Source organism: Ranitomeya variabilis, chromosome 4, assembly GCF_051348905.1.
Source record: "Ranitomeya variabilis isolate aRanVar5 chromosome 4, aRanVar5.hap1, whole genome shotgun sequence".
In the NCBI taxonomy this organism is placed as follows: domain Eukaryota; kingdom Metazoa; phylum Chordata; class Amphibia; order Anura; family Dendrobatidae; genus Ranitomeya; species Ranitomeya variabilis.
Genome location: NC_135235.1, coordinates 52,508,881 through 52,524,400, shown reverse-complemented (window position 1 = coordinate 52,524,400; position 15,520 = coordinate 52,508,881). Strand labels below are relative to the sequence as shown.

At 43.7% G+C, this 15,520-nt stretch overlaps 1 protein-coding gene across 2 annotated transcripts in view; it reads left to right on the top strand.

Annotated features, from left to right (window-relative positions):
• The window catches only part of COL17A1 (collagen type XVII alpha 1 chain), a 43,185-nt gene extending 37,047 nt beyond the window's left edge, over nucleotides 1–6,138 (top strand). The window contains exons 44-55 of one of the 2 annotated variants that reach the window (XM_077258521.1): nucleotides 281–328; nucleotides 432–578; nucleotides 706–789; nucleotides 941–1,024; nucleotides 1,100–1,198; nucleotides 1,572–1,727; nucleotides 2,216–2,359; nucleotides 2,528–2,764; nucleotides 3,044–3,196; nucleotides 3,285–3,356; nucleotides 3,806–3,868; nucleotides 4,430–6,138. In XM_077258521.1, coding sequence (XP_077114636.1) covers nucleotides 281–328; nucleotides 432–578; nucleotides 706–789; nucleotides 941–1,024; nucleotides 1,100–1,198; nucleotides 1,572–1,727; nucleotides 2,216–2,359; nucleotides 2,528–2,764; nucleotides 3,044–3,196; nucleotides 3,285–3,356; nucleotides 3,806–3,868; nucleotides 4,430–4,479 — 1,337 coding nt within the window. In that variant the 3' untranslated portion in view covers nucleotides 4,480–6,138. Of the gene's footprint in view, nucleotides 1–280; nucleotides 329–431; nucleotides 579–678; nucleotides 790–940; nucleotides 1,025–1,099; nucleotides 1,199–1,571; nucleotides 1,728–2,215; nucleotides 2,360–2,527; nucleotides 2,765–3,043; nucleotides 3,197–3,284; nucleotides 3,357–3,805; nucleotides 3,869–4,429 lie in introns of both variants that reach the window. The other variant, XM_077258520.1, reaches the window with a different exon arrangement.
• The last annotated feature ends 9,382 nt before the right edge of the window (nucleotides 6,139–15,520 follow it).

The following is a 15,520-nucleotide window of genomic DNA, read 5'->3' as shown; positions in this document are numbered from 1 at the left end:
CCAAAATGTCTACCTGGTCTAAAATCAGCAACAGACAAAATATTGCCAGGAGCAGTGCACCCACAAAGAGGACAAAACTATGCTAGCTGAAGGGCATCCAAGACAGATCTAGCCACATTGGCCATACATTTCTGGGCACATTGACCCAGACCAGTCATTAGTCTGAAAAAAATCTTAATGGTGCAAAGTCTACATTGATGAATTACAATTTTGCATAAGTCTCCTGTGTCCAAGGATGATCTGGTCACACTCACATTATCTCATTATTCACTTCTTGCAGGTGAAGCTGGAATCCCAGGTGCTCCCGGTATACCAGGAAGTTCTAGAGGTGAGAACCAGTCCAGATATTCATCTCCACAGGTTTTCATTCTAGTAGACCACCTCAAACACCATCCCAGAGCAGAGCATATAATCTGTTCTATTAATTTTAGGCCCACCTGGAGGAAGACCTGGCCAAGGATCACCCGGCCCACCTGGTCCTCCTGGCCCACCAGGTCCTCCTGGCCCTCCTGGATCTCCTGGTGATTCTGTTCGTGGAGCCGAAGAAGTTCAACAATATATTGCACAATATCTTCAAAGTAAGCAACTCCGCCACGTTACGTACTAATACCTCTGTAGTGGACGTAGATAGAACCTTAACCATTAATATGAGATTAAATATAACACATTTGTATTTAGGTGAAAATGTCAGAAATTACTTAATAGGGCCACAGGGACCACCAGGGCCACCAGGTGGACAGGAAGTGGACTATGCAGAACTGGCCAGCAGGGTCATGAGCTACATAAGAGGTAAAACCCAATGGTTCTGATATTGGGGGAAAAAAGGGACATCATTATATTGTTTCTGTGTTTTCTTGGACAAATAATGTTAAGGTGCCACCTTTACTAAACACTGATTCATGAGGATCTGGTGAACGAAAGTGATCTCTTTTATAACTAGGTTCAGGCTTAACGTCATCCGATGGTACAGGAACAATCCCAGGACCTCCAGTTACATATGAAGAAATCTTATCAATGCTGCAAAGTAAGTATTTAATTATTATTATTGTTATATGAAAATAGGAAAGCCCAGAATAATAAAGTGACTGATGTTTTCTAGCCTCTGGACTGAGAATTGGCCTTCCAGGACCCCCGGGTCCACCAGGACTTCCAGGATTACCAGGATCACAATATGGTGATTTAGCAGCTTTACTACAAAGTAAGACATTTTTTGTTTCTATGTCAATTATCCACCAATTAATTATTGATGATATTTCACACGTCCAACATTCACAGTCTATGTAGGTACCGCTATGTCAGGAGTCAGGACCGGCCACGGGTCTCCTGACCTGAGCCTAGCAACTTCCTTTATGCCGTTGAGGCTGGAGACTTGCAGTGGGAGTGATCATCGTGATCCATACTCGGACTGTGAAGGTCGGACGTGTGAAACCGGCCTTAGAAATTAGTTTGTTGTCCAATCAGTGTTAGTCAGTATAAGCACATGTCTTATTAAAAAAGGGAGCATATTAACGCCTATTTATCAATTTATTCACACATTAACAATTAGATTTATTTTGTATTTATTCATGTAGCATCTGAATTCAGAGGAGTTGTTGGTCCACCTGGACCACCGGGTCAAATAGGACGTCCAGGTCGCCCTGGACCTCCAGGACCTATGGGACCTCCAGGAGCTCCGGGCACTAGTCTGACCAGCTTCGAAAAGGAAGACATTACCACCTATCTCCAAAGTAAGTTGAGTACAAACTAAATATAAAGGTTGTCTAAACCCCGCCATACACATTAGATGAATATCGGCTGAACCTACTGACTTTTGCAGGACTGGCCAACCATCGATATGTATGGGCTTCCTAGGTCACCTCGACATTGGAGTTGAGAGATAGTTGAGATTTCAACGCCCAATTCTATTGTATTTAGAGGATGAGGGATAATTTGCTGCCAGAAGTGTCTGGCAGCAGCTTTCACCTATCCCCCAATGAATACCGAGCACTCATGTGCACAGGGGAGTCGGGATAGATAGCTGTCTACCAAACAAATGTTTCGCCGGCAGCTTCCTCATGAGTCCTTAAAACTCAGACTCTCCATTCAGTACATTATATCACGCTAATGCTACAAAAAATAAAAGAAACCTTCAATTTTTAATTAGTTTTTCACATAATGTTCATCCTTTCTCAATTTCTATGGCCAAATTATATATAACATTATTTAATTTCTTTAGATACTGGGTTTGTCTCAGGCCCACCAGGTCCACCAGGACCTCCAGGACCACAAGGCCCACCAGGCAATGGAGATAGTCTGTTCTCTTATGCTGAGGACGACAGGAGCAGTCGCTTTAGGACTGAACTAATGGAGTATCTGACAAGTAAGAATACATTCACTAATCTAAAACACAAATTGTTTCACTTCGACACGAGGATGTATGGATGTGCAGAGAGTACAGAATATATTTATTTACAGCTTGGATATCCTGTGTATGATAAGTATATTCATGGGGTGGTTTATCAAGTAAAGTGTGTGAATTCTTCCACAGGTGATAACATTCGTAGATATGTCTCTGGACCACCAGGACCACCTGGGCCACCTGGACCTCAAGGTATAAGAGGTCCTAAAGGAGACAGTGGTGTGATGTCGTCATCCTCATTATCCAGTAGCTCCTCATTATCCAGTAGCTCCTCATCGTTAGGATCATCGTCAGGATCATCGTCAGGATCATCATTCGCCTTGGATTATAGTGAAGTTGCAACCCGTGTGGCAGAACAGTTTCAAAGTAGGTATCTTGTGCAGCCAAAAGTTATGGTAGGGCCGCAGAACTCCACTAGTGCCGAAGCTCCATCATAATGAGGATGTCTGGGAGTCCAGAAATCAAACCTCCATCAATCATATTCCATTTTTTTATGGTGGCGAAAACCCTTTAAGTAAATCCCTAGTAGGAGTTCTTTAGGTTACTCCTAAGAGGGTTTTTTGGATAATTTACCCTAAGATTTACTAATTTCATACACATTTTAGAGCAAGGTTGTAACATAAAAATATTTGTTTTCTCTTTCAGACCAAGGTTTATTTGGAGACATGACTTTAGGATATCAAAGATCTTTTATGGCTGGTACTCAAGGGCCTCCAGGACCACCAGGACCACCGGGAATTTGTCAAGTATATGCAACCCATGCAAACATCACCACTGATCTCATGGAAGTTTTCAGACGTAAGGAAGACATTTTATGACATTTTTTTGTCAATATTTAGTTCTGCAAAGAGTAGCGAAGACAACTAAGACCTATTTGAATTGACAGGTCACGGGACGATTCCTGGACCACGTGGTCTACCAGGTCAGAAAGGTGACAGAGGATTCCCCGGTGCCAAAGGTGAGTCATTATAAAGAATTCTGTCTGAAAAAGTAACTACTTAACTTTTGTTTATTTCGACATTTACTTTAGCAGTATATAGATTTTCCAGTAAATCCCAGCTCACCATTGAGACACTTCTCTGATTTCAATATCTGACCAGTCATAAAATGTTCACACCAACCCAAAAAGACCAGTAGGCTCCATTATGTATGCATTTGACATGTATTTCTTCACACATGCACAGTATAATATTTAATCCTAGACTTTGTATATATTACTATTGGTAGCCTCCATCAGGGGGTTTTAATGGAGGTTCCCTCACCCCAACTGGACCCATTATGAGTCAGCGTGGTCCAGTGCTCATCATATAGGACTATCTAACAATCCGGCACAGAATCATTGCATCAGTCTAAGGTTGGCTGCCAATATTGGCCTTACCCATGTAAATATATATTATGTTTCCATAGGTGACAGAGGAGAGCAGGGATATGTTGGACCACAAGGACCCAGAGGTCCAAGAGGAGAGAAAGGTACGGTACCCCACAATTTTGTTCTTCAAATAGATAATGATGGTTATTAAAAAGTATATATAAATCCTATGTGGATATGGCTTCCACACTTTTCAATGGTCTAGTCTATTAAGATCACCACCAATATAAAAGATCACATAGTGGACCTGGTGGACTTGCGATATCCATTGTGACGTCAGGCATATGTTATTGCAGATTTAATTAGATCACCACCCATGTTGCAGATAACATAGTGGACCTGATGGGCTTGAGAAGTCATTTCATTATGTTCAGATGTATTCTATTGTAGATTTATTTTGATCACCACCAATATAAAAGATCACATAGTAGACCTGGAGGGCTTGAGGGTTCCAAGATGTTCAGATTATATTTTATTGTAGATTTATTTAGATCGAGGCTAATATAATTCAGAATATAGTGGTCGTGGTGGGCTTGAGGTTTCAAAGATGTTCAGATTATATTTTTTTGTAGATATATTTCGATCAGGACTAATATAATTCTGACCTGGTGTGTTTGAGGTTTCCATCATCATACATAATTTATTTATTTTTAATTTTAAAGGAGAACAGCTTATCACCGGGAAAAGGAAAAGAAGAAGCCTGGGCGTCTGACGAATTCATCTCCTTGCCATTGACTCATCAGCCCATGTTGCTTGATATGTAGAGAGACTAATTGGCCAGAGCTAAGAGTATATCACCCCTGCTCTTTTGCACTCACTATCCCTAAAAACCAGGATTTGATGCCTCCTTGCAGGCACTTATCAAGCAATATGGCTCAGTAATTTTTCACCTCACAGCTTCCATTAATCAGAAGTGTCTCACGAATTTGGAGGAAAATTAAAGATGTGTAAAGATAGTGATAGGTCTATTGATGTCATCTGTTGAAATAGTCTTTGAATTCCTTGTACCGTAGAAACATCCACGAGGCATTAAAAGTGATAAAAGTATCCGGTGACCTGTCATCCTGATTATCGTGGAGGGGGGTGGTGTCAAAATGGCGATGATCAATAGGAAAAGTATCTGACACTGCACTGGAGTTCAAGGAGGCCATTGAGAAAGTTTTTGAGATGTGTATAAGTTGTATTGTTCTAGGTCAAGACTGGAAATCCAAAGTTCTAAGAAGTTGTATGAACTGGAAAATTGGACCAAATTTGTATAGTATTCGATTACACAATTGATTGTCTCTCCTCTATCATTTTATTTATCTTTTGCCTTTTATACAGTACATTAGTCGTTAATGTGTTTTGATTAGCTTTTTTTTATTTTTTTATGATACATTCCTTTTTTTATCTCATTTTTTTTATTTTTATTATTATTATTATTATTAATAAAGGTAAGATAGATTGAGAGCTCCTGGGCAAAGTTTACAAACCGCATTAGAGAAAAATAAGTAGTATAATGGGCCATATACTGGCATGCACTAGCATGTGGCAGTGTGTGCAAAGTAATTCTCTTGTATTTATTGATGCCGTAGACATGATTGTTAATCAACTGCTACTTTATTGAGACAATTTATAGAAAAGCCACATAGAAACAAGAAGATTTATTTCTCATTCCAAGTTAGGAAATACAAGCAGCAATCTTACTGGTTGTCTATGTAAATTATCTACAGACAGCCCAATTTATCAAATCAAAATGTCACCTTTTTGTTGTTACTTAGTACTAATATTTAGAAACCTTAATTTCATCCCAAAACCAAATTAACATAAGTTACTTAGCATTAACATATAGAAACAGTCATTTCCTTTTAACATCAAGTGAAAATTTCACCCCTTTCTGTTAAGTTACTTAGTTTTACCGTACAGAAACAGTCATTTACTTCCAGTATCAAATGAGAATTTCACTCTTCTGTTACTTATTATTATCATATAGAAAGTCATTTCCTTCCAACACCACATGGAAATTTCACCCCTTTCTGTTAAGTTACTTAGTATTAACATATAAACATTAATTTCAACCAAATTAATATAAGTTACTTAGCATTAATATATAGAAACAGTCATTTCCTTTTAACATCAAATTAAAATTTAACCCCTTTCGGTTAAGTTACATAGTATTACCATATACTGTAGAAACAGCCATTTCCTTCCAGTATCAAATGAGACTTTCACCCCTTTCTGTTAAGTTACTTAGTATTAACATATATACTAACATACTAACATATACTACATATTTATTCATTTCCTTAAACCCCAACTGAAAACTTCACCACTTTCCTTTACTTAGTGTTAACATTTGGAAACATTTATTTCCACCTAAAAAAGACCCAATGATGAATCAAAAACAATCTGAGACAAATTTGATTATCATTACGTAATTCCCGGCTTTCATGTACTCAATTGCTGTGTTGTTGTTTTTTTACTAATAATGTATTATGTACCATGTTATTGAATAGATGTTAGCATATATTGTAACATATTGTAAGTTATTACCTGTGAAAGATCAGGACACCTATGAACATCCCATTAATTGGCCAGGGCTATTCTGTAGTTCCACCTTAAATCAGTCTCTTGTAAATGGCAAGTGTTACATAACTAATGCAGTTTTGGAACATGTATCTCTGCTGGTCTGCACTATGCAACCAGTCCACTACAATTGTGATGCAGCCTCCTGATGTCACTCAGGATGCTGTGTGCCATGCGGTGTCCCAAGTTTTCATGTAGCCCTGGCCTTAAAGTGTACCAGCCATACACAAGCCCTGCAGGTCAAGTAATGCTACCTCCAAGCTGAGCAAACCAGACAGAAACGCATCGAGGTGGTTATTCAGGATTAGAATGTTTTGACTGTTTTCTTACAAAAAATGCTATATATTGTGTGTGCTATTGAAGCTCTGTTTTTGCCAATAGAGGCATGCTGCAATACCAGACCAAACCCATTGACAGTTGTGGCGCTGTTTCAGGAAGAGATCAGCCATGTTTTTCTAATCCTAGACAACAAATATAACTACACTCAATGGGGCCAGTGACAACCTGCAAAAACTTTCTATGTAATTTGTATTTTAATACTGTGATGTCCCGATTGCTCAGCTAAAAGGGGTCAATGGTGAGTGAGCGACCACAGCGCTCATCCTCGGTCAGATCCTGACTTTGTGTGAGATTTGTAATTACAACAGACACGTGCACTTTTTGTAAAAACAAAATAAAGAACTTTTTAAAATTTTGTTTGGAATTTTGTAGTTTTTTATAAGATTTTTTTTTAATAATACTGCATTATTCTGTTCTCAGCAGAGATTTCTTGCCAGTCTAGTGCCAAGTCCTGCTGATTTATCCCTTAGGTTTAGAAAGCTGGTCCAGAATTAAAAAAAAAACAAAAGCAAAAAAAACCCAGCAGAAACAGCACCCCTTCCGTTAGTTGGCTGTGTCTGGTATTACAGTTCTGCTCCATTTACTGCAGTGATGTACTGAACAGTAATTATTCACAGTCTCTGACATCTTATCTATCCCCCTCAGTTTTACAATTTTTTAAAGATAATTTCCTATTAAGACAACTCACATTAATATTCTCTAATATGGCACATGAAGAATATCTTTGGGATAATGTTCTGCCATCCGGACCCTCCTCAGCCACAGGGGTGACTGAACCAGAGGTGGACCCAGAGCAGAGAGGGTTCCTGTGGGGAAGGGACCCTAATGTCACTTCCGGCTGCCTCCAGCCCGGAGTTCCAGGCTGCTCTGCACTCAGATGCGAGCCTGGAGAACTTGAGACACCTCGCCGAGACACCCACCTCCGTGACTGATAAGAAGAGGGTGTTCTGGGAACGAGGGAGGTTATACCGAGAGACAGTTCCCAGTCAATCCCAAAAAGAGTGGTTGAGGGAAAGACAGCTGGTCGTCCCGTACCAATTCAGGGGTGAGTTGTTACTGATTCCCCATGAGATCCCACTCACTGGACACTTGGGGATCAGCAAAATTAAGGCTGGCTGTCTCAACACTTATATTGGCCCAAGATGGGGACAGATGTGACAAACTACTGCGGCTCCTGTATCACCTGCCAAAAAGTTGGGAAGTCAGGGGCCTGCTCTTAAGGCTCCCCTGATCCCTTTTCCAGTGATAGAGGAGCCTTTCCAGAGGATCGCGGTGGACATTGTCGGCCCGCTGGCCGTCCCCAGCAGCTCAGGAAAGCAATACGTCCTCACTGTGGTAGACTATGCTACCCGGTACCTGGAGGCAGTGGCTCTGTCCTCAACTCATAAAGTCCCATGGATTCCAGTACCACCTTTATGCTGATGACACTCAGATCTACCTTTCTGGCCCAAACGTCACCTCTCTGCTATCCAGAATCCCGGAGTGTCTATCAGCCATATCCTCCTTCTTCTCCTCTCGTTTCCTCAAACTCAATGTGAACAAATCTGAACTCAACATCTTTCCTCCATCTCATAGATCTTCCATACCTGACCTATCTATCCCAATTAACAACATCACGCTTTCCCCCGTACCAGAAGTCCGCTGCCTCGGAGTAACCCTTGACTCTGCCCTGTCCTTCAAACCGCACATCCAAGCTCTTTTCACCTCCTGTCGCCTCCAGCTCAAAAATATCTCCAGAATCCGTCCTTTCCTCAACCGTCTATCTACTAAAATGCTTGTGCATGCCCTCATCATCTCCCACCTTGACTACTGCAACATCCTTTTCTGTGGCCTCCCTGCTAACACCATTGCACCTCTCCAGTCCATTCTTAACTCTGCTGCCTGACTAATTCATCTCTTTCCTCACTACTCCTCCGCTTCCCCCCTCTGTAAATCTCTTCACTGGCTCCCATTCCCTCAGCGTATCCAGTTCAAATTACTAATACTGACCTAGAAAACCATCCATAACCTGTGTCCTCCACATATCTATGAACTAATCTCCCGATATCTTCCCTCACGTAATCTCCGGTCCTCCCAAGACCTCCTTCTCTCCTCCACACTTATCCACTCCTCACTCAACCGCCTTCAAGACTTCTCCAGAATATCCCCCATCCTCTGGAATTCTTTGCCCCAACACATCCGACTATCAACCACATTCGGATGCTTCAGACGAAACGTGAACACCCACCTCTTCAGGAAAGCCTACAGCCTGCACTGACCCTGCTGCCTCCTCACCACTACCGAAGCTACCGTCTCACCAACACCGGAGCTCCTGCAATCCTCAACCTTTTGTCTCCATCTCCACCATCCTGTAGAATGTAAGCCCGCAAGGGCGGGGTCGTCACCCCTCTGTTTCAGTCCATCGTGAAGTATGTCATGCGCTTCCATGACAAAATGCAGACCTTAACGCAGTTGGTGCATGACAACATGGCGCAGGCCCAGGATGATCAGAAGCACTGGTACGACCAGAACGCCCGGGAGCGAACCTACCAGGTGGGTCAGAAGGTGTTGGTGCTGGTCCCTGTACCAAAGGATAAGCTTCAGGCAGCCTGGGCAGGCCCGTACGTCGTCCACCAATAGCTCAACCCAGTCACCTACGTGGTCACGCTTGGGGTAGGCACAAGGCATTTCACATCAATAAGATGAAGGCTCATCACAAACGTGAAGCCTGTGTCCTAGAGGTCTGCAGCCTGCCTGAGGACAGGGAGGAAGACCCCCTTCCTGGACGGTCCATTGAGAATGTGGAGGTAAGCGCCTTGCTTACCGAGCCCCAACGGTCGCAGCTGCGAAACAGGCTGGAACCCTTCCGGGTCGTGTTCACCAACAGACATGGAAGGACTGAGTTAGCAGTCCACGAGGTGAACACCGGGAATCATGCCCCACTATGGATCTCCGACGAGGTGCAGCAGGTTATGCGCCAGGAGGTCAATGAGATGTTACAGCTGGGGGTGATTAAACGGTCCAAAAGCGTGTGGGCCTCACCTGTAGCCTTCGTGCCAAAGAAGGATCGGACCACCCGGTTCTGTGTGAACTACAGGGCGCTCAATGCCATCACAGCCTCTGACACACACCCAATGCCGCGCATTGAGGAGCTGCTTGAGCGGTTAGCTGGCGCAAAATGTTTGTCCATAATGGAACTGAGTCTGGGATACTGGCAGATTCCCCTGAGCCCCGAGGTGCAGGAGAAGTCCACCTTTATCACCCCCTTCGGACTGTACGAGTCCACGGTCATGTCATTCGGCATGAAGAATGCCCCTGCCACTTTCCAACCACCTGCTTCAGGGACTGGAGAAGTACACAGTGGTGTACCTGAATGACATTGCTCAGGCGGATTCACCATTTTGATTATATTGTTTATATACATTGCTCAGGCGGATTCATTTTTATTATATTTTTTATAATTTTTGATTATCTAATGAATAAAATTATATTTATAAATATATGTATTTATATTTTATATTTTTATATTGTATTCATTATTTATCAATATTAATTTCAGGATTTGTTTAATATTATTTTTGTACTTTTATCATTACTGTATTCATTTATCACATATTTTTTGTTCTGTTCATTATTATGTCATGATTATTAAGTTTGTCTGCTTACTGACATTAAATGCGATTGCTCATACACATTGTGCCCTTTTTACCCACATCATGCTTTTAGTTTTCCCCTTTTTAATGATGGCTGCAGCGGCGCTGTACGCAGCTCTGCGCATGCGCCCGTCTCCCTGCTCGGCTGGCTGCCTGCTAGTCATGTGACTGACTGTGACCTCTGTCGCACTCGGTCAGATGCTTCCGGGTTCCTGGTGTGCAGTGATGGCGGCTGCATGACTCAGTATGCGGCGTCAGGTAATATAGCACAGCTGATTAATATGACTTACAGGTGTCTCCCTGCTATATATACTACCTCCGGACCCCTGCCACATCACTCCCTGACGAAGCAGTAGCGAAACGTACGTTGAAGTGGTGTATGCAGGGGACGGTGTGAGCTCCAGACTGGTGAGTACTGTGGCATTATGTCTCTTTTTGATTTATATTTTCCAGGACCATTGGTTTTTTGATCACTTGATCACATTTGAGGCATGTATTATCATTATTTGCCTCTATCTATTTTTGTCCAATTCTTTTCGTTTGTTATTTAATTATGCACTTTCATTGATCACATGATATGAATTTTTTGGTGTATCACTACTGATTGTTTTTTTCACTATTTGTTTATAAATTGAACATCTATTCACTTCTTTATTATAAAAATAATTTTTTCACTTTATTCATATATTTTTATACCTACTGCTACACGGTCTGTTGCTCCCTGTCCCGTTTGACACATCTTTTTCCCACACTTATACATATATGGATTTTTCTATATATGTATAATTTTATATATATTTTTTAGATATTAAAATTGGTTCATTGGACATTAATTGTTTTTAATTTATTTCTAATAACATTCTTGTGTATTATATGATCTATATATATAATTGTCTAAGGGGTACTTCTGTCTTTCTGTCGGCAACTTCCGTCACGGAAATCAGCGACGGGCACAGTCCAATTAGTCCCTCCCTACTCCCCTGCAGTCAGTGCCTGGCGCCCGCATACTCCCCTCCAGTCAGTCAGTCACCGCTCACAGGGTTAATGCCAGCGGTAACGGACCGCGTTATGCCGCGGGTTACGCAATCCATTACCGCCGCTCTTAACCCTGTGTGACCAAGTTTTTACTATTGGTGCTGCCTATGCAGCATCAATAGTAAAAAGATCTAATGTTAAAAATAATACAAAACCCCTGCTATTCTCACCTTCCGTAGTACGACGATGCGCTCGCGCCTGCAGGTTCCAGTGCTAAGGATGCTATGTGAGAAGGACCTGTCATGACGTCACGGTCATGTGACCGCGACGTCATCACAGGTCCTGCGCGAGAAGGACCTGCCATGACGTCACGGTCATGTGACCGCAACGTCATCACAGGTCCTGCGCTCATACCAACCCTGGGACCGGAAGCTGCCGCGTGCACCGCACACAGGCGACAGGACTACAAGGGGCCCTCGGAAGGTGAGTATATGTTTATTTTTTAACCTGTGACATACGTGGCTGGTAGTGTTGAGCATTCCGATGCTGCAAGTATCGGGTATCGGCCGATACTTGCTGTATCGGAATTCCGATACCGGGATTCCGATACTCTTGTGGTATCGGGTATCGGGTATCGGAACAACATTTTATTTTAATTCTCTCTTTTACACATTTTAACATTGTTAAAATGTGTAAAAGAGAGAATTAAAATAAAAAATATCGCTATACTCACCTGTCCGACGCAGCCGGGACCTCAGCGCAGGAACCGGCAGCGTTGTTTGTTTAAAATTCCCGCTTTTACATGGTTACGCGAACTCCCGGCTTGTGATTGGTCAGGGCGCCCATGTTGCCGGGCCGCGGACCAATCACAGCAAGCCGTGACGAAAATACGTCACGGCTTGCTGTGATTGGTCCGCGTCCCGGCAACATGGCCGCCATTAACCAATCACAAACCGTGACGTCACGGGAGGCTGGACTTGCGCGCTTTTGAAAAAGCGCGCGTGTCCAGCCTCCAGTGACGTCCCGGCTTATGATTGGTTGCGCCGCGATCAACCAATCACAAGCCGGGAGGCTGGACACGCGCGCAATTTTAAAATGCGCGCTTGTCCTGCCTCCCGTGACGTCACGGCTTGTGATTGGTTAATGGCGGCCATGTTGCCGGGCCGCGGACCAATCACAGCAAGCCGTGACGTATTTTCGTCACGGCTTGCTGTGATTGGTCCGCGTCCCGGCAACATGGCGCCGTGACCAATCATAAGCCGGGACGTCACTGGAGGCTGGACACGCGCGCTTTTTCAAAAGCGCGCAAGTCCAGCCTCCCGTGACGTCACGGCTTGTGATTGGTTAATGGCGGCCATGTTGCCGGGACGCGGACCAATCACAGCAAGCCGTGACGTATTTTCGTCACGGCTTGCTGTGATTGGTCCGCGGCCCGGCAACATGGGCGCCCTGACCAATCACAAGCCGGGAGTTCGCGTAACCATGTAAAAGCGGGAATTTTAAACAAACAACGCTGCCGGTTCCTGCGCTGAGGTCCCGGCTGCGTCGGAGAGGTAAAGTATAGCGATATTTTTTATTTTAATTCTTTCTTTTACACATTTATATGGTTCCCAGGGCCTGAAGGAGAGTTTCCTCTCCTTCAGACCCTGGGAACCATCAGGAATACCGTCCGATACTTGAGTCCCATTGACTTGTATTGGTATCGGGTATCGGTATCGGATTGGATCCGATACTTTGCCGGTATCGGCCGATACTTTCCGATACCGATACTTTCAAGTATCGGACGGTATCGCTCAACACTAGTGGCTGGGCAATATACCACGTAGCTGGGCAATATACTACGTGACTGGCCAATACACTACGTCGCTGTGCAATATACTACGTGGCTCTGTGCTGTATACTACGTCACTGGGCAATATACGTCACTGGGCAATATACGTAACTGGGCAATATACTACGTGACTGGGCAATATACTACGTGGTTGGGCAATATACTACGTGGCTGGGCAATATACTACGTGGGCTGTGCAATATACTACGTGGACATGCATATTCTAGAATACCCGATGCGTTAGAATCGGGCCACCATCTAGTTTATTTATAAGTATTTTATGGTTTTGTGTATAATCATGATTTGATTACCAGTAAAATATACATTTTATCAATATATTTTTCTATTCTTTTGAATACTTTTTTGGGGGTATATGGATTCACCAAGCAGGTCTGACCATCAAGCCGGGAAAGTGCCAGATGGGCATGAGCGAGGTCCACTACCTGGGACACCGGGTAGGCAGGGGCTCCATGAGGCCAGAGCCCTGGAAAGTGGTCGCAATCACATGCTGGCCCACCCCCAGGACTAAGAAGCAGGTGATGTCCTTCCTGGGCACTGCAGGGTACTATAGGTGCTTCGTACAGAACTATAGTAGTCTGGCAAAACCCTTGACAGACCTCACCAGGAAGAAGCTACCCCAAACAATCGACTGGACAGACAGCTGTGAGGTGGCTTTCCGGGCTTTGAAAACAACCCTGAGCAGTTCTCCATTGTTAAAAGCCATCAACAGCAGTTCCTGGTACAGACTGACACCAGCAAGTTTGGCCTTGGTGCTGTGCTCAGCCAGGTGGACTCAGGGAACCAAGAGCACCCCGTGTTGTACCTGAGCTGGAAGCTTCTGCCAAGGGAAGTGGCCTATTCCACCATTGAGAAGGAGTGCCTGGCCATGGTTTGGGCCCTGCAACGTTTGCAGCCCTACCTGTATGGATGCACCTTCACTGTGGTGACCAACCACAACCCCCTGAGCTGGTTACATACCATGTCTGGTACCAACGGAAGGCTGCTACGCTGGAGCCTTGCCCTCCAGCAGTACGACTTTACCGTGAAGCACAAAAAGGGCAGCGAGCATGGCAACGCAGATGGATTGTCCCACCAAGGCGAATCTGCCGAGGTGAGCATGGAGGAGTACCGAGAGGTCCTGCCTCTGTAGCGCAATCCAAAAGGAGGAGGTGTCATGAATATACACAGCTCTGATACACCCATTAGGTCTGTGTAAAGTACACACAAACATTCAGGGCTGCTACATTTTCTGGCCTTTGTAAGTGACAAGCCAGTCCAGACACATGCAGCAGTTTTGAACCCCCCCTCTCAGCTTTTCTCCTCACACTGCTGACAATATAGCTGTAACATGAGACTCCAGTGTGAACTGGTTAAAAGCAGCCTACAGCCTCCTGGCATTCCTTTTGTTCTCTTCAACTGGTATATAATTGTGCAGATTAGGTCTGGAAGCAGGACAAATACATTTTTGGCCTCTGCATCGGCCGGGCAAAACACACTAGTGCGTTTTATACACTGTGTACAGAATTATTAGGCAAGTTGTATTTTAATCACATGATACTTTTTATACATGTTTTCCTACTCCACGCTTGAGAGCCAACTACCAATTAAGTAAATCAGGTGATGTGCATCTCTGTAATGAGGAGGGGTGTTGTCTAATGACATCAAAACCCTTTATAAGGTGTGCTTAATTATTAGGCAACTTCCTTTCCTTTGGCAAAATGGATCAGAAGAGAGATTTAACGGGCTCTGAAAAGTCCAATTGTGAGATGTCTTGCAGAGGGATGCAGCAGTCTTGAAATTGCTAAACTTTTGAAGCGTGATCACTGAACAATCAAGCGTTTCATGGCAAATAGCCAACAGGGTCGCAAGAAGCGTGTTGGTCAAAAAAGGCGCAAAACAACTGCCCATGAATTGAGTAAAATCAAGCGTGAAGCTGCCAAGATGCTATTTGCCACCAGTTTTGCCATATTTCAGAGCTGCAACATTACTGGAGTAACAAAAAGCACAAGGTGTGCGATACTCAGGGACATGGCCAAGGTAAGGAAGGCTGAAAAATGACCACCTTTGAACAAGAAACTTAAGATAAAGGGCCAAGAAATATCTTAAGACTGACTTTTCAAAGGTTTTATGGACTGATGAAAGAGTAATTCTGGATGGGCCAGAGGCTGGATCAGGGCAGAGAGTTCCACTCCAACTCAGACGCCAGCAAGGTAGAGGTGGGGAACTGGTATGGGCTGGTATCATCAAAGATGAACTTGTGGGACCTTTTCGGGTTGAGGATGGAGTGAAGCTCAACTCCCAGACCTACTGCCAGATTCTGGAAGACAACTTCTCCAAGCAGTGGTACAGCAAGAAGACGGTATCATTCAAGAAAAACATGATTTTCATGCAGGACAATGATCCATCACATG